General features: G+C 41.7%; 1 protein-coding gene across 1 annotated transcript in view; it reads right to left on the bottom strand.

The window, feature by feature from the left end:
• LOC110194017 (uncharacterized) overlaps nt 1-23,072 on the bottom strand; it is a 50,193-nt gene extending 27,121 nt beyond the window's left edge. Inside the window, exon 1 of the mRNA XM_020966131.2 lies at nt 23,024-23,072. Coding sequence (XP_020821790.1) covers nt 23,024-23,072 — 49 coding nt within the window. The remainder of the gene's footprint in view (nt 1-23,023) is intronic.
• Nucleotides 23,073-23,815: the final 743 nt, after the last annotated feature.

The following is a 23,815-nucleotide window of genomic DNA, read 5'->3' as shown; positions in this document are numbered from 1 at the left end:
ATGTCTAAGCTTGTAGCTAGGTGGCTGTATCTCTGGAAGCCCATAAGGTTAGGTGCTCTTTCATCCATTTTCTGAGAGAGGCACTGGAATAGGGGTAGGAAGAAAGGATAGAAAGAAGGAGGGAAGGGAGGAAGGAAGGAAGAAGCAAGTATCTATTACCTGCTATATACCAAGCCCTGTGCTAAGCACTTTACAAATATTATCCCATTTGATCCCTATAATGATTTTATGACACAGGCATTATTATTATCTTCATTTTACAATTGAAGAAACTGAGGAAAACAGAAGCTAAGTGACTTGCCCAGGGTCAGACAGTGAGTAAGTGTCTGAGGCTATATTTGAACTCAAGTATACCCACAGCACGTCCTCTCTGGCTAGAATGATATCTATTTGGCAGCTAGAAATATATCTGAGAAACAATTAGGTAGATAGAACCCTGGGCTTGGAGTCTGGTAGGCCTGAGTTCAAACCCCATCTTAGGCATTTATTAGCTGTGTGACCCTGGGCAATTCACTCGGTTTCTTCATCTGTTAAATAGGAATAATAATAGCACCTATCTCCCAGGGTTGTTGTGAGGATAGAAAGAGGTAGTTTTTGCCAAATGCTTAGCACAGTACTTAGCACATAGTCGCTGCTCATGTATCTTTTCTTCTTTGCTGTCTCCCTTCCTTCCTTCCTTCCATCCTTGATTGGATATGTGTGTAACTATTTCTGCAGGCTTATCTATAACATCATAAGTTAGTCTAGTGCCTGGCCTGAGGAATCCAATTCTTTAGTTCCTCCTGTACCTGAGTCAGTAATTAGTGTGGCCTGGTCATCAGGATCATTATTTATCTGTACCTGGGTTGGAAGCAAGGGTACCTCGGCCATCAGTATGTTTACGTTCTGTAGGTTAACTTTGTGCCTTAGGAATATATATAGCACTTCTAGGCAAGAAGGGAGTTGTCTCTGGGTTCCATTCCCCTGTCTTATAATAGTACACATAGTCCATAAACTGTATCTTCTCAGCCCAGCAACACCCATTGTCTGCCATTTCTTAACTTTCAGTTCTTCTTGCAGATCATAAGCTCAAAGCTGACAGTCACAGCTTTGACTGGCAAAAGAAGTGAATTTCATCCCTCCCTCTCCGTAAAGGGTCTGAGTACAGCTCAGAAGGACAGTACCGCTGTGACTAGCTGCCCAGCTAACACCATAATGTAAATCACTGTTTCCCAGCCCAAACTATGCTGCAGACGAGTAAAATACCCCTATTCTCTTCTAAGGTCTGCTCCCCTGTCTCTGTAATCTCAGGTCTTTGACCAGCCCAAGATAACAGAGCAGAGTGCTGGAATGGCAGCAGAAGCTGGTGGATGCAAAAAAGGATAATTTGTTTTCCTAGTTTATTGATTATAAAAAATAAGAACCTTGAGTAGCAAAAGTTGTATGGACATCACTAGGGGTACTCTTCCTGTCTTAGTGCATTGAAGTTCCTCTTTACCTTAGCAGACGGTCCTTGAGAGCTGTCAGGGCTGAAAAATCCATCCTGCTGCAGTAAGTCAGGCAATGAACCTCTTGAAATTTGGTTAGACTGGTCCAAGAACCTCTGAGCCTTACTCAAAGCCTTTCTAGCTTGGTAGAACCTTCTAGAACATATACTTTTCTAGTGGTCTTTAAGAACCCAGAATCACCTTCACAAAAAATAAGGGATTAGCATAGGATTTTAGTGACCAGTCTAGTAATCCTGCCCCAAAATGGAAAAACTCAACTGATTGAACTTGTTCATAGTGAATCCTTGCTGTGTCCTAGTGATTACTACTTCCCTTTTCAAGTGTTCATGAACATCTCTGACTCTTCTAGAATTCTGCTGGAGGGTCAAGCTCAAGCTCACTCATGAGTAGTTTTCAAGATTCTCATAAACAGCATGGTGATTATAGGCAGATGAAATATCATTGTTCCTAGGGATTAGAGGAGGAAATCAAGATACCCAATATCCTTTTCTCAAAATGACACAGCTATTTAGCCACCAAGCTGGGGCTAGATCCCAACTTCCCCAAATTTTTCTACTGTGCCATGAATCTGGACCACTGGGCAACTTTTTGCAAAAACTGCTTGATAATATTAGGCTGCCAGACACACACTCTCACTCCATGTTTTCTAGTCCTCTGCTGCTGGAAGGGGCAAAGTCTGGAAGTTGTCTGATACCAGCTCTATACCACATTAAGTCAGCCAGGAAGCCATCATCACATGAGAATCAGGAGTTCATTGTATAACCCAGAAGGAGGAATCCATTACATCACTCAAGACTCATGGCCCACCCTGTTAAGCTAGTCCTATACAAACTTTAAAGAATTTCATTTTACATTTCCTTAGAAGTCATTAGCTAAAACGTTTGTTCTCCCAACTAATAACTTGCTAGTAATGAAATGAAAACTTGCTCTACTGCTTTCCTTTAATTAATCACATTGTATGTAAATAAAATAACCAAAGGGTTGGGGAGATGGGAAGCTGAGTGAGGGAGTGTTATATAGGCTCTGAGAACCGTCTCCCCAACACTTTGGTTATTTATACTTTTTATAAGAAAATTACGAGGAATTGGCTTGGCTAGAGCCAGGAGAAGGGGAGCTGTATCTAAGGGTAAAGAGAGCTCCTATTTTCTCCCCTCTCTCTTTGTTGCTCTCTGGATCTGTTATAAACCACTACCCCTGGAAGTCTGGACTTAGAAGAGGGAGATAAAAGAGGGAATAGATAGAAAAAAAATCACATGGGGAAACTCGAGTAATAATGAATGTCAGTCAGTCAGCAAGTATTTATTAAGCACCTACTATGTGCCAGGCACTGTGCTAAGCACTTGGGATACAAATAAAGGTAAAAGTCAGTCCAAGGAGCTCAGTCTAATAGAGGGGAAAAAATATGAACAACGGTTAAGTTACATGCAGGATGAATGGGGTGGGGGAAAATTTTCAGAGGAAAGGCACGACTATTGAGAAGAGCTCTGGGAAAGGCTTCTGCAGGACATGGGACATTTTAGCTGATACTTGGAGGAAACCAAGGAAGCTAAGGAGGCAGGGATCAGCAGGGTGAGAATTCGAGGTGTGGGGCAGACAGTGAGGATAGGAGTCACGAGATGTGCCAGGAACAGCTAGCTAAGAGGCCAGTGTCACTGTATCAAAGAGCGTATGAAGGCAAGTAAGGTGTAAGAAGACTGGAAAGGTAGGAAGGAGCCAGGTTAGCAAGGGCTTTGAAAGTCAAACGGAGAATTTTGTAATTGATCCTGGAAGAAATAGGGAGTCACTAGAGTTGATTGAAAAGGGCAGTGGGTGATATGGTTATACTTGCGACTTGATAACTGAGGAGAGAAGTGGGAAGATGCTTGTGGTAGTGAGATCAATGAGCAGTCTATTGCAATCATCCAGGAATGAGGTGAGGAGAGCGTGTACCAGGATGGTGGCTGTGTCAGAGAAGAAAAGGTAGATACATCAGGACCCGATCACTGATTGAATATAGAGAATGAGAGTGAGTGAGGAGTCTAGGATGACACTTAGGTTTTGAGTCTGGGAGTCTCCACAGTAATAAGGAAGTTAGGCAAAGAAGAGAGATGGGGGGGAGGGGAAAGATAATGAATTCAGTTTCCGACATATTGAATTTAAATGTTGGTGGGACATCCAGTTGGAGATGTCTAAAAGGCAGATGGATATTCCAGACTGAAGGTCAGAAGAGAGGATGGGGGAGGAAAGGTAGAGTGAACAGAAGGAGTCAGGGAGAAGGTAGAAGGAACAACTTCAGTGTCAGAGAGAAGCTAGAACAAAGCAGCTGGGCTAGAATTCGGACTAGGTCTTTCTTTCCCCTTGGTTCTCTCTACCTTTGTGAAAGGTTGAGCCAACCAAGCAAAGCACCTGATTAGAGTGAAGAGAGGTCACCTAACCTTGGGACTGAAAGGGAATAAGAGAGGGGGAAGGGAACAGGAGGAATCCAGCATTTGTTAATTGACTGCTATATGCCAATCACTGTGCTGAGTGATTTGCAAATATCTCACTTGATATTCACAACAACTTGTGTAAAACGGGCAGGGGTTTGGGGAAGAGCGTGTAAGTCTGTGGCCCTGTCTTACGTAGGTCTTATCTGTGAGATCAGGCTGTCCTGGTGTGAGGGGACCATCTTCTCTCTCCCTATGCCCTCTGGCAGGGTTCTTTCTCCAAAAACTCTCGTGGTCGACAGGGGCAGCCCAGATTAACTGGATCTTGTGTTCCTACTGCTGTTGCCAGGCAACGTTGCTTCTGCTAATGCTCTTGATGAAGGTGCCAGTTCTGGTTACCGATTACAAAGCACCACCTGCCCTAAAGGAGCCCATGCTTTTTCAGGGAGCAAGGGTAGGGGAGTTCCCAGACCCAGATCCCTGGCGAGAAAGAACAGTGGAGGGAGTGGTTCCACACCCATGGCCCCCCTCCCCTCAACTCAGACCTGATTAGAGCAGATCATAGGAGCATAGATTTAGAGTTGAAAGGAACCCTAGAGATCTTCTAGTCCAACCTACTTTATCTTACAGACAAGCAAGAAGTGAACTTACTTGCCCAAGGTCACATAGGCAGTAAGTATAGAGCAGAGTCAGGATTCAAACTCTTGTCACCTGATTCCAGATCCAACCCTCTTTCCACTGCCATTATGCATGGTACAAAGATAGCTTGGCACCTTGCCAGGCACCAATCCTAGGGGATCTGATTCTTCTCCCTCCCCAACCCCAGCTGTTCTTCTGAACTACCCCTAGCATAACTGTAAGAACCATCCTCCTCATCCTTGTAAATATGGAAACCCTGAGGATACCTCTCTGCATTCATTGAGAGTCAGGGGACCTGGGTTCAAGTCCCACATGTGACATTTATTAGTTGTGTAATCCCAAGTAAGTGACCTAACCTTTAAGCCTCAATTTCATAATCTATAAAATGTGGGTAATAATACTCCTGTTACATACTTTACCTTCACCTGGTTATTGTGAAGAATGTCAAAGCATTGTAGAATGTGAGTTCTTATTTTAATTAATGGATTCCTATGGAAGATGGACACAAAGCTGGGCTGCCTGAGGCCAGAGTACCTGTTTAGCCTCCAATTCACCAGTCTGCTCAGTCAACCATACAGACTAGCAAACTGGTAGCTACCCTGCAATACCCAGATGGGGGCCTCAGCCCGTGGACACCCAAGGAGGCAGGGATCACAAGAAGGGAGCAGCAGACACTGTGTGAGCAGCCTACCCATCTACAAAAAGGGAATGTGGCAGGAAGGATTTTCCTCTTTCCCTTATCCCATCATGTCCACACTGAGGACTCTCCTCTTTCTTCTGAAAATGCATTCTGACCTCCTTCCTTAGCTGCTGTATCTGTGGAAACAGGACTGCCTGGGTTGGTAATCGTCTGTTCTTTGAGATCCCCAGGCACCCCCACCTGGCTTGAGTAGTTATGTGTTGTACACAGGTGTCTCTGAATGTGTCTGTCTGCATGCGTTTTTGTGAGTCTGTGAGCCAGTGAATGTCTGTGAAATGAGTGTTCACTCATAATCGGCTTGGGGGTGTGTGTGTGTGTGTGTGTGTGTGTGTGTGTGTGTGTGTGTGTCCTTGTAGACAGATGCCTTGTGTTCCTTTTGGCTCCTATGGCCCTGGGTGTCAGCAGAAGGCTGGGGAAAGAAGCCAAAGAGGACTTCCCACTGTGCCTGCTGCTAAAATAGGGATAGGACCTCAGAGTCCTGCCTGCCTCCTATTCCCAGATTGCACACACATACACACACATACATATATGTGCACATACCCTTTGATTGTCACTAGAAGGTATTCTAAAGGAATAGGAGTCAGGAACCTCGGTTCTGAGTCCTGACTCTGTTCCCTACCAACTTCCTGACCTTGGGTAAGTCATTTAGGAGGCAGTCTGGGGATGCAGTCGAGGGCCTGTCCAACTTGGAGTCAGAAAGACAACTTCAAATCTTGCCTTAGATGCTTCTTGGGTTTATCACCCTGACTAAATCACTTAACCTTTGTTTGCTTCAGTTTCCCCATCTGTAAAATGGGGATAATAATAGTACTTACCTCACAGGGTTGTTGGGGAGACAACATGTAGCTGAGATAACATGTTTTGTGAACCTTAAAGCATTATAGAAATGCTAGCTATTATTATTATTATTATTACACAAAACTATAGATCTAAAGCAGGACATGACCTTAGAACATATCTGGTCCTACTCCCTCATTTTGCATTCTCTTGACCAATCGGAATAGTTTCATGCAAAATCCTTCAGGATTGGCTATAAGTCCTATATGAGGGTCAGAGTTTAAGTGCCTTGTCCAAGGGCTTGAACACAGATCCTGACTTGTGGGTCTGGGATTTGACCTGGGGTTGTTTGACTCCCTGGCCATTGCTGGGGTGCCTTTGCACATCACTGGCTGTATATCAGTAAAATGGAGAGCTTGGACTAAGTGGTTCCTAAAGTCTCTTCAAGCTCTAAGTCCTAGGATGCTAAGACCCAGGAGATCAGGGCTCCTAGCTCTCAACCTGAATACATCCCCAAACATGAGAGATGGCCTTAATCTCTCCCCCTGATTCTCTGCCTCTAGGGAAGCCTTTGGAGAAGCAGGAGGAGCCTGAAGAAGTGGGGTGGGGGGGGGGAAGAGGAGGCAGCTGCATTTAGTCTTGTCCTTGTGAGTACAAGTAGCTGCAGAGAACTCAGACCATAAATGTCCAGACGAAAAGTCATTTTGGAACCCTCCTGGAACACATGAGAGTGAGGAGGCTCACACCCTCCTACCTCCCCCCAACTGCCTGGGCAATGCCACCTCCCAGGGGAGTAGGGAAACCTGAGCTGGGCAACCTCACCTTGGGAACGGCTGGTCAATCAGCTGATACTGCCCAGAGACCATTCATCATGTGCCCTGCCCCCATCCCAGCTGGAGCTATTTTAAGTCCTGGGTACAGGACAGCTTATGTAACAGGCTGACTTCCCAGGGCACTAGGTGTGGTCCCTGGAGGGGAGTGAGGGGTGGAGTGGAGAGTTAGGACCCTTCTAGGAGAGGCCAGGTTCCCTTCAACTTTCCTTGGTTACCCTAGACCAGCCAAGGGCTCTGGGAGCCTGCTCCCCTGGGCTTCTTGGTCTGGAAAACATTTGAAGCAATAAAAAGAATAGTAAATATGGAGTAAGACAACTCATCTCCCATTGCTGACTCAGCTATTTACTAGCTGTGTGACCTTAGATAAATTTCTTCCTCTCTTTGGGTCTCAGTTTCCTCATTTGTAAAATGGAGTTGGACAAGATCCTGAGCTCTTAGCTTTTTATGTGTCATGGACCTCTTTGGCAGTCAAGTGAAAGCCAGTAGACCCCTTCCCAGACTAATGTTTTAAATGCATAAAATTAAATATATATTATATTTCACAAATAAATATATAATATGTAACACTGTAAATGAAACTATATTGAAATAGTTTTTAGAAAAAACAACTTTTTGTTTAAAGTTCATAGGCTAAGAATTCCTGGAGATGGTCTCTTTTTTCAAAAAGTTTTTTATTAATTTATTTTGATTTGTCAACAATCACTTCCATATGCTTTTGAGTTTAAAAATTTTCTCCCCCTTCCTTCCCACCACCCTTCCCAAGACTGCACAATCTGATATAGGCTATACATATACATTCCTATTAAACATATTTTCACATTAGTCATGTTGTAAATAAAAATAAGAACCAATAGGAGGAACTGCCAGAAAGAAGAAACAAAACTCAACAGAAGAGAAAAAAAAATAGCAATTCAACTTCCATAGTTCTTTCTTTGGATATGGATAGCATTTTCCATCATGAGGCCTTTGGAGATGTCTTAGATCCTTGTATTGCTGGGAAGGGTTAAGTTTATCAATATTAGTCATCACACAACGTGGCTGTTATTGTGTACAACATTCTCTTGGTTCTGCTCACTTCACTCAGCATCAGTCCATACAAGTCTTTCCAGGTTTTTCTGAAGTCAGCCTGTTCATCATTTCTTATAGCACAGTAGTATTCCATTACATTCATGTACTGCAACTTGTTCAGCCATTCCCCAGTTGATGGGCATCCTCTCAATTTCCAATTCTTTGCCACCACAAAAAGAGCTGCTATGAATATTTTTGTACACGTGGGTCCTTTTCCCATTTGTATGATTTCTTTGGGATATAGCCCTAGAAGTGCTATTGCTAGGTCAAAGGGTATGCACTTTTTTATAGCCCTTTGGGAATAGTTCCAAATTGCTCCTGGAGATGGTTTCTAAGGTCTCTTCCAATTATCAGTTCTGTGCTTCTCCTGAGGAGAGAGATGAGAGGGAGGAGAGGGAGGAGAGGGAGATGTCAAGAGTGTTCTCCCCTGGGTCAGCTTAGGGGCTGTTTCTGATCAGATCCTTCCTCTCTGTCCCCTAGTCAACCAAAGACTTCACCTCTGATTTTATAGGGGGAAAACTAAAGCCCCTAAAGATGCACTCCTTCATTCCCTGCCATCTATACGTTAGAGTACATATAGCTTTGTCTCTCAAACATTTACTAAGCCTTTATTAAGTCCCTACTGCTTGCTTGCTAGATGCTATGGATACAAAGAGAAACATGCAAGAGTCCCTGCCCTCAGGGAGTTTACATTCTACTAGGAAGGAAAAAAGTTTGCTCATCTAAGTCACTGCAAAACATATACAAGTAATTTTTGAGGGGAAAGGAAGATCACTAAAGATGAAAAGGATCAGGTAAGATATTGTGCAGAATGCGGCCCTGAAGCCTTGAAGGCAGCCAAGGTGAGGAGAGAGTATGTACCAGGCATGGGGGACAGACAGCCTATGCAAATGAGCCTAGAGGTAAGAGACGGAATGTCATAGCCAGGGCACAGAAAGAAGACTTTTTGGCTGCAACACAAAGAACATGAAGGAGACAAGGGGGAAATCAATCTAGAAAGACAAGTGAGAAGAAGGCAGTGAGGGGCCACCCAGAGGCATTGTCCTTTACCCTAGAGGCACCGAGGAGCTATTAAAGCTTCTTGAGCAAGTACTCAAATGATCAAAGCTTTGCTTTTTGGATTTCCCTTTGGCTGGTGGGGGGGATAGTTTGGAGAGAAAAGAGACTTGGAGAGACTTTGGAGAGCTGTGGAGACCAACTGGGAGGCTTCTACAATAGTCTAGGGGATAGGAAAGGAGGATGGGAACCAGGGTGGCGGCTGGGTGAGTAGTGAGAAGAGGGGAAAGTGTTAGAAATATGTGGAAGTAGAACGAACGAGATTCGGTGACTGTTGGACATACAGGGTGAAGGATAGGGAAGAAGCGGAGATTGAGCTTGCCAAGGTGCTGAACTTAACTGACTGAAAGGATCCTTAATAGATATAGGGACGTGAGTTAGAACAGTAACTCACATGTCCTTAGCGTTTTAAGTTTAAAAACTTTTTTGACACCACTGTGAAGTAGACGGTATAAATATCATCTCCATTTTACAGATAAGGAAATTGAGCTCCAGCCAGGTAGATGTGTTTGCCAGTATATGGCAGACAGGATTTGAACCTGCCACCCAACCCCAATGCTAGTGTTCATCCCATTGGCTCTTTTTCCTCATCTGCTGGCTGATCTTTAGAAACAGTTTCAGAAAGAGAAGTTAGTGACCCTCCCCTTCTCTAAGGTTAACCTTCTACCTAAGACCCAACTCTGAGCCTAATTCCTTAGGGGATGTGCTTCCATAACTACCCCTTCTTTCTCCACCGAGTCATGAAACTTTAGAGCTTGAGGTCACCTTAGAGGGCATATAATTCAATTCCCTCATTTTAAAGAATAAGGAGGGGGGCAGCTAGGTGGCACAGTGGATAAAACATCAGCCCTGGAGTCAGAAGGACTTGAGTTCAAATTCAGCCTCAGGCACTGGCTGTTTGACCCTGGGCAAGTCACTTAATCCCAACTGCCTCCAATTAAAAAAAAAAAGAATAAGGAAAGTGAGACCCAAAGAAGGGAACTAATTTGATTACACAGTAAATTAGAAGAAAAACCAGGACTAGAACCTAGGCCTCCTGGCTCCCAATACAATGATGTTGCATATGCAAGAGATACCAAGCACTTTCAATCTCTTCCTCTTCTTTCTTACCCTATTGTATTATTTCTTATTCCTCTACCTGGGGGGAGGGGGGGATGTGCCAGATATTTTGCTAAATGCTTTATAAATACTATCTCATTTGTTTCTCGAAACAACTCTGGGAGGTAGTCGTTATTATTATCCCCATTCTACAATTGAGAAACTGGAAGCAGATGGCCGCTAACTGACTTGCCCAGAGTGATGCAGCCAGTAAGTATCTGAGGCATGATTTGAATTTGGGTCTTCCTGACTCCAGGCTCAGCCACCCTAAACAAACAAACAAATAAACAAAACAAAACATAAACGAAACCAAAAACCTCTGACCCGTTTAGGTCCTAGCTCATCTTTCATTGCTTTTGCTGCCCAATTATTGGGAAGGGTCAGTAGAGCCTTCCTCCACCAGTCCTTCATCCCTTCCTGATTTAGCTCCCTTATCTGATGAAACTCCCTCCCTTAAAAGTCACCAATGGTTTTCCTCTTGCCAAATCCTAGCCTTGAGGGCTGGAAAGGACCTTAGAGGTCATCCAATCCAAACTCCTTATCTTACAAAGGACCAAACTGAAATTGGGAGAGGAGAAGGTCATCAGTCCTGGATGGTCTACTTCAGGGGTGGGGAACCTGCGGCCTCGAGGCCCATGTGGCCTTTTAGGTCCTTGTGCGCAGCCTTTTGACTGAGTCCAAGTTTTATTGGAACAAATCCTATTATTAAGGGGATTTATTCTATGAAGTTTGATTTCAGTCAAAGGGCCACACTTGAGGACCTAGAGGGCCACGTATGGCCTCGAAGTGGAAGGTTCCCCACTCCTGGTCTACTTGTTGGGAAACCAAAATCTATTTCTCTATAATTTCTTCCATTGGCAGAATTTTGCCTTCTGGGGAAAAGCAGGACAAATCTATTCCTTCCATGCAACAGCCTTTCAAATTCATGATATCTTCCCCTTTCCAAGTTTTCTTATCTTTAGATTAAATATCTCCCATTCCTTCAACAAGAACTGACCACATGGCAAAGAACTGGAAATTGACAGGATGCCCATCAATTGGGGAATGGCTGAGCAAATTGTGGTATATGAATGTAATGGAATACTAACTATTGTGCTATAAGAAATGATGAACAGGTTGACTTCAGAAAAACCTGGAAAGACTTATATGGTCTGATGCTGAGTGAAGTGAGCAGAACCAAGAGATTGTTGTACACAATAACAGCCATGTTATGCAATGACTAAGATTGTTAAACTGAACCTTTCTCAGCATTATGAGAATCTAAGACATTTCCAGAGGCCTCGGGATGGATAATGCTGTCCACATCCAAAGAAAGAACTATGGAAGTCGAATCACTATCACTTATTTTTACCTTCTGTTGAGTTTTGTTTCATCTTTCTGATGGTTCCTTGTATTGGTTTTAATTTTTACTTACAACTTCACTAATGTGAAAATATGTTTCATGGGTATGTAAATGTAAAGCCTATATCAGATTGTGTGCCGTCTTGGGGTGGGGGAGGGGGAAGAAGGGGGAGAAAAATTTTCAATTCAAAAGCATATGGAAAAAATGAAAAAATTTAAATAAAAAAAAAAAGAACTGACCACAATATCAGGGTACCTTGGTGCCAGCTCAAACAAGCTTTTGAGAGCTAATTGTTAAATTTCCATAATGACCATTTCCACCTCCAAAATCACCAAGCACTACAAATCAGGGCTCAACTTATTGATTAATTGTCTAGATTTAGGAACATGATGGAGAATATGTTAATAATCGAGAGGAAGCCAAAAGTGTTGTGAAAAAAAAAATTCCCAAGAGCTGATTGTTAAACATTTACCACAATACCCCCATGGTAGTGCAGAATAGAACAGGGCTGCCACTTCCCTTGCTTTGTATTATATGCCTTAAGACCAAGCTAGCTTTTTGGATGCCTTCACATTCAGTTTGACTCTCCGTAAGCCATCAGGTGTTCTTCATAGAAAGTGTTGTTTAATTATGGTTTCCTTATCCTAGACTTGTATAGCTGATGATTCCATTCAGTTTAGTAATGTGAGTGCCTACAGTATATATCAAAGATGTGCAATAGAAAATCTTTTTAGATTGGTTGACAGACTTGATTACACTTCACAGAGCTACATAAAATGAGCTAGTGACTTTGGAATCCAGAGGAGTGTGTGGCAGCTTCATGGTGAAAGCCAAACCCTGGGGAAGGAATCATTTGGAGGGGGGGAGAAGAGTACTGAAAACTGCCTCAGTTTCTTCCTTCCTTCGACCAAAGGAGGACCAAAGCAGGATCAGAGGATCTGGGCTTTTTCATGAGCATCCTAGCAGTGTACTCAGGACAACAGCAGCTGAATGTCTGCTCATTTTCCTCTGGACTCTGTATGTGCTGGTTGGAAAGGATGCCACATGCTTTGGGGGAGAAATTTATACTCACTGTGCCACCACAGAATGTAACCATTTGTAAGAGCTATTTAAATCGGGCTGACTCATTGATATCAACTGGTAATCATGGAGAAAAGCACACTTATGAGGGCTTGTGAGCTGTAGCAATAGAAAGATATATCTTAACTCCTCAGGGGTGACCTTAGAACCTTGAGGAGACCTACTAGCCAGACTCTGGGGACCTGCCCTATGACTTCAAATGGTGGTTGAGAAAGTAAGTCCAGAGCACTCATTACATATACAAAATAATTCCAAGAGGAAGAGAGTGCTAATGACTGGTCAGGTGGAGGGAGGAGATGACAAAAGACCTTCTGCAGGGGGTAGCGTCTGACCTATGCTTCAGAAGTTTAGAAGGCAGAGGTGAGAAGGGAGAGGTTTTTGTGCACAATTGTATAAAAGTATGAAGGTGGAAGATAGAATGTCATGGATGGGGAATAGGTAGTATGCAAGTTTGAGTAGCATGTAGAGTATATAAAGGTGAACAGTATAAAATAAGATTAGAAAGAGGGGTAGGACCAGATTTGGGAGGCAAGGGGGAGCAATATTTTAAGTGCCAGGCAGACGAGGTTGTATTTTACCCCAGAGGCAATAGGGAACCATTGGAGATCTTTTAGTAGGGAGATGTCATGGTCATATATGTGCTTCAGGAATATCAACTTGGCATCTGTGTGGGAAGTGGATTGGAGAAGGAAAAGGCTGGAGACAAGAAGATCAATCAAAGACTATTGGTGAGTTGTGATGAGGGCCTAAGCTCAGGTAGAGGTCGTGTTCACAGAGGCAACCGATTGGATATGGTTGTTGAGGGGGAGGGTGGAATAAAAGGTAACTCCAAGGTTTGAACTTGAGTGACTGAAAGTTTGGAAGAAGCATAGGGGTTTGAGGGAAATTTTTGACTTTTTGATGTCATAGGATTTTTAAAGTCCAGGTGTATGACTTCAAATTAATTCCTAATCCTGTTTCATCTTAGTATATTTGGCCCGTCATTGTAGCCAGAAGAGATCTCCTGGATCCTAGCTCAGTCATATGATGCTGCATTAATTGTCCTTCCAAGAAATTGATGGAAATGACTCATGTTTGACTCTCTTTTGTCTATCACTACACAGACTCTCTAACTGTACTTTCAGACTATATCTTGCCTTGTAGTTTTCTCCCATACTTGATTCTGAGCTCCCTAAGTGGGAGATGAGGGGGGAAGAGGGGACAAATAGGTATTAAATGCCTACTATGTGCCAGGCACTGTGCTAAGCACTTTACAAATATTATCTCATTGGATTTTCACAACAACTCTGGGAGGTAGGTGATATTATTATCTTTATTTTACAGTTGAGGGGACTGAGATAGTGGAGGTTAAGTGATTTGCCCAAGGTCACACAGATAATAAGTGTCTGAGGAAAGAGTTGAACTCAGGTCTTCCTAAAACCAGGGCCAGTGCTCTATCCATTGGGCAGCCTAGCTACCCTAGAACAAGGACTATGCCTTGTTTTTCTAGAGTAGCCACTTATTGGGTATTCAGGAAGAACTAACACATCTGGTACGAGGGCTTGCTGTGCCCTTTTCAGGACTGCTCACCCACTTTTGGTGTCTACCACAACCGTTACCTGTGGCTCCAAGAAGCTATAGAATGTGCGGTGGCCACACCTGGGAAAATCACTTTGGCAGATGGGCTAAACCAGTTTAAGGGTAACCAATGAGCCTCAGACCTGTCTGTGAGTTAGTGAGGTGTCTGCCCCAAACATGTGAAGATTTCTCCTTGCAGAATGGGCAGATGAGAACAAATTTGTTCCAATGGCCATGAAGGTGGCTGAAGCAGGCTCTGTGGAGTGCTTAGAGCTTGGTCAGACATCGAAGCTGCCAAGGCCAGATCTTTGTCTTGCCATTGGCCTCTGATGACTATGGAAGAGAGGGTGAAGCTGATGACTGTGCAGTTCTGCCTCACTTAAAGCCAATTCACCCCATTGGTCCCCTTCGAAAAGGAAGGACCAACGAAAACAGCTATTTAATCTATTTTTGTTTAATGAATGAATGAATGACCATATCCAATATGGCATCAATTTTTGTTGATTCTTCTTTTGCAATATCTCTTGTGTTACCCTTATCTAATTACCTCACTAGATCATCACTGCAACAATCTCCTAACTGGTTTATTTACCTCCTTCCCCCTTTCCCATCTGTCCCACACATTGCTATCTAACGAACCATGGGGTAAGAAATCAGCAGAGTGCATTCTGGGTCTAACATGTAGGAACGGGCAGCCAGGGGTGGCTGGCCAACTTGGTTGTACCACTAAATCAATCATATGATTCTAGATGTGTCCCTTCTCCTGGCTTCTTTTTCTGCATCTGTAAAGTGATGGGATTAGACCAAGTCACCACTAAGGTCTCCCTTCTGGAGCTCACATTTATTCTCTTATCCTAGGAATTCTGTGGCTCACAACCATTTCTCAGGAACTAGTATCACTCCCTGTTCCCCTCCATTTAAACTTCTTTGCTGGCCTTTAAGACCCCAGATTATGCTCTGACCCAGAGCCTAGATAAGACTGCTGCACCTGATGACACATCTAAAAATTACATCCCTTTCTGTCATCACCACCCCTACCCTGTTATATCCAATGGGGACTCTGAGTTGTCATGTGTGACTTAGCAACAATAACAACAACAAATCACCATGGTGTGGAGAGTGAGATGTTTCTATCGAAGGGCGATATTAAAAATTGTCCTTCTCTCCTCACTCCTTTGCAGAGATTATGGGGAGGGGGGAAGGAGGGGGCAAGGTCTGTGGATGTGAAATATCGTGTATATTGTCAGATTTGGGTTTTGTGTATTGATCAATTTTGCTGATTTTTAAAATTTTTTCTTTTTTTGACTTAAAAAAATTCTTTGTTATAAAGGATGGTTCTCTGGATGGGGAGAAGAGAAGAGGTATAGGGAGAAATTTAGGCAATTGTAAAAATGAAAAATGACAATAAAAAATTTTAAGTGCCTATCACTGTCTCTACTCCCTTGCTCGCTGGAGTAAGACAGTTTATTTCAGAAGCATATTCAACCCAGAATCAGAAGACTCTGTAGTCAGTAGGATTCTTATCTCTACCTCTTAATAACTGTATGATTTAACCTTCCTGAGTCTCAGTTTTCTCCTATGTGTAGATCTTGCTTATATGACCATGTCTGTCCTTTGCATTCCCCTGATTTGTATCTGGAACTATATGCTTCAGAGCCCAGAAACAGGGGGTTGAGAGAAAATATAAAATGATGGTTCTTTCATTCATTGCTATGCTGAGGAGGATCCCTTCTCCTTCCTCTCCTTCTTCTGCTCCCTCCTTGTGTCTCATCCATCTCATTCTGCTCCCTCAGCTTCTGTGGTCAGAAGCTCAAGACATCAGAGAGTGAGCCCAACCAGAGGAGAAGGTGGAAACCAGACACCAAGGTGCCCAGTGGAGAAGCTAGGGTAAGGGATGACCAGCAGCATAAGACATTTCCTGACCCTGAATCCTATGATGAACTATTTAACAAGCCACTTGGGGTGTGGTGAGACAGTGGATTTTTCTACTCTGGGGCTGGGAGGCTAAATGAATGATAACTCTTCAATGCCTTCTGAGATAGTTCATTCCCTTGGTAAAATTAGACTCTGAACTCTAAAGCAAGTAATGGATGGCTAGCCCTTTCCCTGAGGGGTACACCTCTGCTTAGAGTTTTGTTACTGGCTCTGTTAATTCTGATTTCTCATAATAGGTATCTCAGTAGTTCAGTGGATAGAGCACTGTGCCTAAGGTCAGGAAGACCTGAGTTCAAAACTGCCCTCAGACACTTTATTAGCTGTGTGATTCTGGGCAAGTCACTTAACTGCTGTCTGCCTCAGTTTCCTCACCTGTAAAATGAGGGTGATAATAATAATACCTACCTTCCAGGGTTGTTGTAAGGATACAATGAGATATTTGTCAACCTTAAAGTTCTATGTAAATATTAGCTACTATTATTATAGTAAAGGTATTCTAAACTGTAGTGTGAGTGAGGTTTCTTTTTGGGCTATACTAAGTAGGGGAGGAGATAAGAATCATAACGGAAATAAGATACAAGCTGGATTTTCTTGGAGATTTTCTTGGAGTTTCTGGTGTGGGGGCATAATGGGCCAACTTTGTCAACAATTTCTGATATAATATGTGTAAATGATATTTATGTTTAAAACTCTACATCAGGTTAAGAGTATTACACTGTCCATGGTGCTTCTGCAGTTAGGAAAGGCTCCTGACCTTCCTGAAGATCTAGACTAGAGCATCAGTACCTCCAATCAATCAATCAATAAACATTTATTAAGCTCCTACTATGTGTAAAGAATTAGGCTAAGCACTAGAGACACAGAAATCGACAGAACACAGTTCTTGTCCTCAAGGAGGTGAATCTAACGGAGGAGAGAATTAAACAAATATATATGTGTATATGTATACATACATACATACATATCTATATCTATATCTATATCTATATATCAAGCTATATACAAGATAAAGAGGAAATAATTAACAGAGAGAAGGCATTGGAGTTTATAGAATGGTGGTAGGGTGGATTGACGTGATCAAATCTGTGCTGTAAAAAGATAAACTTAACATTGGAGTGGAGGGTAGACTGTAGTGTGGAGAGACTGGAGGCAGAGAAACCAACCAGCAGGCTGTTGCAGTGGTCCAGGTGTGAGGTGATGGGAACCTGCACCAGGGTGGTGGCAGTGTCAGAGGAGAGAATCCAAAGGTCAAATTGAAAGGACTTGCCAACAGATTGGATATGAGGGATAAGGGAGAGAATGACACCTAGGTTTTGAGCCTGGGTGACTTGGAGGATGGTGGTGCTTTCAACAATAACAGAGAGGTTAGGGAGTGAGGACGGGTTGCAGGTGGGATTATGAGCTCAGTTTGGGGCACGTTGAGTTTAAGATGTCTATGGGACCTACAGTTTGAGACTAGCACTTCATCATGCCCACCAAATACCACACTTCTACGATCTCCAAGCTTTTCTCATCCTGTAGCCCTAATCTCAAATGCCCTTGCTTTCTCTAAATTCAACCTAGGTAAAATTCTCCCAGTAACACCCCCCCCCCAAAAAAACCCCACAACTCCTGCCTTCCTGGATTTCTTGGACTCCCAATGAGGTTTCCTTTCTCCATGTAGATGAAGAGCATTGGGGTTCAAAGTCTGGCTCCATTAGTTTCGTGACCTTGGACAAGTCCCTTCCTATTTCTGGACCTGTTTTTAATGAACCAGATGACCTTTGAGGTCCCTTCCAGCTCTAAGCCTTGTGAGCCCAGAGCACTCAGTACTCTGTGATACTCAGCTTGGCTTCTCTGTTTCAGGAATGAGTCTTGTGTCCTCAACTAGATAGTAAGCTCCTTGAGGGTAAGGGCTGGTTCAACTTCTCTTGTGTCCTCCATGTTACTTAGCTATGTACATGCTGGGCATATAAACAGGGCTCAGTCAATACAGATTGATTAGTTTACTTCCTCATTTTAGGGGATGTCATCACCATCCCTACACCCCTCCTCCTACTACCCAACACGGGCCCAAAAAGAGGACCAGGCTGAGCATGAGGAACCACACGTCTTAGTTCTGTCCTGTTAGGGTTGGATGATGCAAGAGAAGATAAGTTCAAAGGGCACCTGAGCTACCTACCCATGATGAATTGGGATCCCTTTCAGCTGATCAGGGAAATGAAAGGAGAGGAGCAGTAGGTCTGGTCCAACGATTAACGCCTCTCCTTCCCATCCTTAAAGCCGATAGCAGCCCACACTCTTGTGAAGCACTGCCCTCTTGTGGCCATTACTGACATAGCTACCAGGCTCACTAGACCAATAAACCAGGGCACCTAGTGGACAGTCGTTTACCAAAACCTCTTGGCAGGGTTGTTATACTCAAGACAGAAAACAATAATCCATCTATGTGGATTTGAGGCTGGTTGGGGCAGTGTGATATGGTGGAAGGGACAAAGGAGTAAGAACACCTGGGTCTTAATCCTGACTTTCACTTATTAGCCATTGTGAATTTAGTTTTGGGAGCAAGTCACTTAACTTGTTTGCCTCAGTTTCCCCATCTGTAAAATGAGCTGGAGAAGGAAACAGCAAATTACTCTAGTATCTTTGCCAAGAAAACTCCAAAATGGGGTCACAAAGAGACAACTAAATCACAGACACAACCACATGATTAAATAACCACAACAAATACAATAGTAATAACCTCTATTTGTAAATTGCTCTAAGGTTTGCAAAATGCTGAACCTATGTTATTTCATTTGATCCTCACAACAGCCTTATGAGGTAAGTAATCCCCATAGTATAATTCCCTCCCTATAGTAATGAAACCACAGGTTTGGACCAAAACCAAAAGTATCCACAATACAGAGAGATGGGCTGGAAAAAATGGGATGAAATTTAACAGGGATATATATATATATATATATATATATATATATATATATATATTATATATATATATATATATATATATATATATATATGCACACACACACACACACACACTCACATGCACCTGTATACACACATGTATGTATGTATATGTATATATGTACATACATGTATATGTGTATGTGTATGTATGTGTATGTATTATGTATTATATATACACATATATTACATATATACATATATACATATATGCATATGTGTGTGTAGTTCTGCCTCTTAGTCAAGAAAGAACTACAACTTCCTCAGAAATGCAGAATAAAGGAGACCTGACTTAACAGCTATTAATGTGAAAAGGAAAAAACCTTTGGGGCTCTTCCCCTATCAGAATATAAGCTCTTTAAAGTCTGGGACTATCCTCTTTGTAATCTTTTTTATCTCCTCAGAACTTAGTACAGCAGCCTGGCCAACGTATTCGGATTTCTTTGCTTATTTGTTACAAGGGAGGGTTTTTATATTTGAGTGGGGGTGGGGGTGAGGAAGAAGGTTGGAACAAAATAGGGAGAGAACAGGAGAAGCAGTGATGAGGATAAAAGAGAATTAATGTGTACCAAAAATACACGGGATCCATGGCATGAAAAGAGATTTAAAAACTTGGCATGGAGGGATTTTTTTTTAATATAACAAAAAGAAGCTATCTAAAAGACAAAACAAAAAATGGAGATATACTAGAAGAGGAAGCCCTTTACTCTGTTGCTCTTTGATGTAGGTCTACAAATGCTCTCAATGGCAATATGACAAGATGTAGTTAAGAGCACAGAAATAGGAAAAGAGCACACAGAGCCATCCCTGTTGGATGATGACGTGATGTTTTACTTGGAAAAATCATTGGGAATCAGCAAAGAAACTAATCAACAACAGTTTCAGTAAAGTTGTAGGTTATAGACTAGGTCCACAAAAATCCATAACATTTCTATATAGTGATAACAAAACCTAAGCAGCCATAAGAAAAAGGGAAGTCCCATTCAAAATAATTACACAATGCATAAAATATCTGGGAATCAATCTACCAAAGAATATCCAACACCTGTATGGATACAATTACAAAATATTTTTTAAAGAAATAAAGAAGAGGTTAAGTAACAACTTAAATAACTGGAGTACTCAAGGCTGGGCCATGTCAACACAATAAAAATGATGCTACTATCAAAGTTACAGATTTAATGTTACACTAGCCAAATTACCAGTAGGATAGACAAAAATAATAATTATTATAGTAAGAATATAGATTTGGAGGAACAAAATATCAAGAATATCAAGATAAATAATGAAAAATGATAGAAATGAAGAGAAATACCACTTCTACACCACAAATCATATTACAAAGTGGTAATCACCTCAACTATTTGATAATGGATTAAAAAGGAGAAAAGTAGGTCAATGGAATAGACTAGATGAGAAAAAAAAATTTTGTTGAATTTAGTAACCCAGTGTTAGATAAATCCAAAAACATAAACTAACTAGAAAAGAACTCCCTATTTGACAATAATTACTGGGAAAACTGGAAAATAGTCTGGCAGATATTAGGCATCTTTATGCCATATCTGATAATTTCAAAATGGATATATGACTTGAATATTAAAGATCATACCATTTAAAAATAAGAGGCAGATCACACACCTTTCAAATCTATGAAGAGAGGTGAATTCTTATCCAAACAAGGGGTCGAGATGATTACAAAAGATTAAATAACTTCAATGACATTAAATTAAAAAGCTTTTCCATGAATAAAATTAATGCAGCTACAATAAGAAGGGAAGCAATCGGCTAGAGAAAAAGTCTTTGTATCACATATCTCTGATAAATATCTAATATCTAAGATATATAGACATCTAACAGAAATATATGTGATCCCAAAGCCATTCTCTCCTAGGTAAATGGTCAAAGGTTATAACAAAAAATTGATAAAGAAATTACAAACTATTGACAACCACATGAAAGAATTCAACAAATTATGAATAATAAGAGAAATGCAAATCCAAGCAACTCTGAAATTCTATCTCACACTTAACAAAATGGCAAAGTTGTCGTAAGATGTGAATCATCATTATGAAATAGGTTTTGGAAAGGATATGACATGAATTGGAACAACCATTACTGAAAACAATTTGGAATCATGCCAAGAGACTGCCTACTATGTCCATACCCTTTGATCCAGAGATTCCACTGCCAGGCATTTTATCCCATGGAGGTTAATAACAAAAAGAAAGGTCTTACATACATCAAAATTGCAGCACTTTTTGTGGTGTTAAAGAACCCAATGCAAAGTACGTGCCCATCGAATGAGAAATGGTTAATCAAATGGTGGTACATGGATGTAATTGAATATTACTGAGCTGTAAGAAACAATGAATGTGGTAAATACAGAGAAGCATGGAATGACACACGAACAAATGCAAAGTAAAGGACAAAGCACCAGGAAAACAATATAAATGCTGACTACAGCAATGTAAATGGGGGGGGGGGAGAATTATAATTGAATGCTACAAAACTATAATGACAAAACTAGGCACCAAAGAAACTAGGCACCTTCCCCTACCTCAATTCTTTGTAGAGGTAGGGGACCATGTGAAACATTGTGAATATGGAACATTGCACATAAAGTCAGTTTTTAAAATAATGTTGATGAGTTTTGCTGACTTTTTTCTTTCTCTTTTTATTCTTTATTATGATGGCTATTAAAATATATAATTATTAAATGGCTATCTGGTAGAGACTGGAAAAGATACAGTGGGGAAAAAGATACAGGTGATATAAAACAAAAGACATTAATATAAATTAATTTTTAATTTAATATTTTAACAATAATTTGATATTAATAATAATATAAATTTAATTTTTAATAATTTTAAATGTGACTGGTATCACGGACTAGGTAAATACTTCATAGTGATGCTGAAACTATACCCGTTGTGAGAGATGATCTCTCAGAAGTGAAGCCTCCTCAAAGAGTCAATAGTTCTGGTTAATAGTTCTTGATTGTTGCTTTCAAAACCCTCTCCAGTTCAGACCCTGTTTTTAAGTACTTAGCAGAAAGAATAGCCCTACCCCCAACCTGAACTGCTTACTCTTGCAAAAACTTCCCGCCTGTTCTTGTCTCCAGGCAAGTTTGTGAACAGAGAACTTTGCTCTCTGTTGCTGGGGTAGTTTGCCAAGAATAAGATTGTACTCTCACAGCTTGCATCAATGAGCCCTGAGGAAGGGGGCTAGGGAGGAGGGGATTGAGGTTAGGATCTATATAATCTGCTGGGCTGAACACACCCCTGCTCTCTTTGGTCAGCGCCATCTTTTGGATGCTCTGAGGGAGCCCTTTCTCAAGAAAGCCAATTAACAAACTATTCTTTTTGCTAATATCTCTGAGTCTCCAATTTATTGGTAAGGGTCTTCGTATCCCACACCCCATTTACACCTGACCCTTCTGTGGTCTACAGAGAAGCAGGCCGTCATGTAATCAATTAGTTAACCAGTTAGAATATTATTTTGGCCACCATGTGGCACTACTCTTGTGCTACTATCCCAGTGGCCACATCAGAGTATAGTCATTGTGCTCATGTAGGCTTTTTCAACACCTTTAATATTTCCTACTGCTCATCAGTGGGTTCTCCAACTACATACAAGTAGATTACTCTCCTCTCCAAACAGCCTGAGATTTTCAGGAGCTTGTGGCCAGCACAGCTGGTCCCAGGTTCTAAATAGATCCAGGAGTATGGTCTGAGACAAGCTTAAAAATTGCCCAAGATAGGAAGCTGAGTCTCCTTCCTTGTATTTAAATGGTCCCTTTTTCATTCATGAACTTCATTCATGGGACTTAGATAATATGTTTCTTAATGGAAATCCCAGACAGTAACTGCAAACAAGCTGTAGATTTGTTTGAGTCTTCTGCCCTCCATACTATGTCCAGCCAATAGGGAACAGAATCAAAGAAGAGATTGCTGTTTCTAAACTTGCAAGATTGGTTTGGTAAACACTGGGAGAAACAGGGAAGTGCAAGAGGTTGGCAATACCTCCCAGGTATCTCACCAGGTTGGGAGCTTCACAATAGTTCTAATCTTGCCTCTCTCCTTTGATTGGGTCCTCACCTTGGCCAGTACTGTCCTTGCCTTGGAATTTCAGCTGCAGGGCTCCCATTCTTTCAAAATCTTTAAAAACAAACCAGTGTTATTTAAACTCTCTGATCCCAGGTGCATCAAAGGAACTCACCTGGAATGGAGGACTGGGGCATTCTTCTCCAGGAAACTGAATAAACACTAAGTAAAAGTATGAAATAAAAGTCCTGGGGCAGGGCCATCAGTGTTCATGAAACTGCTGATCCCAGTCTTGAACTCACTCCTGGTAATCCCCCTCTACGATAAAATAAGATGAAAGTTATGCTTTTCATTTCACCATTTTTACACAGAACAGACTAGATAAGAGGCTGGTTGGAGACAAAACTGTGGGTCTCTCCCAGATCTTTCTATTGTAAAATCCAGCTGCTTATTTCAAAGTATTCTTCAAATTGTGGGGTTTTCCCCAAACCAAGGGTCACACTGAAGTTTGAGTGATATGGATGAGATGGACGCCAAACAGAATCTGGGCTCCTAAAAAAATAACTCTGCCTCCTCACCTGGAATGTGTACTCTCTGTTATTATCCATTCTTTTTGTACTGACTTTTCTTCATTCTCATCATCATCTCTCCTTTGTCTATCTTGGAATTTCATCTTTTAATCCTGTTAGATTTATCCTAAAACCCTCCAAACCAGGATTGGAGCAAGGTAGTTTCTTTTTTTTTTTTTGAAGAGGGAGAGTTAGGTCTTGCCCAGGCTAGAAGGACTGCAGCCACTTATGGGTCTGATCCCAATACTGATAGACGTAGAAGCTTTATCTTGTTCCA

Source organism: Phascolarctos cinereus, unplaced genomic scaffold (assembly GCF_003287225.1).
Source record: "Phascolarctos cinereus isolate Bilbo 61053 unplaced genomic scaffold, phaCin_HiC Scaffold_1;HRSCAF=81, whole genome shotgun sequence".
Lineage (NCBI taxonomy): Eukaryota > Metazoa > Chordata > Mammalia > Diprotodontia > Phascolarctidae > Phascolarctos > Phascolarctos cinereus.
The sequence above is the reverse complement of the archived record's forward strand: the minus strand, read 5'-3'. Positions and strand labels throughout refer to the sequence as shown.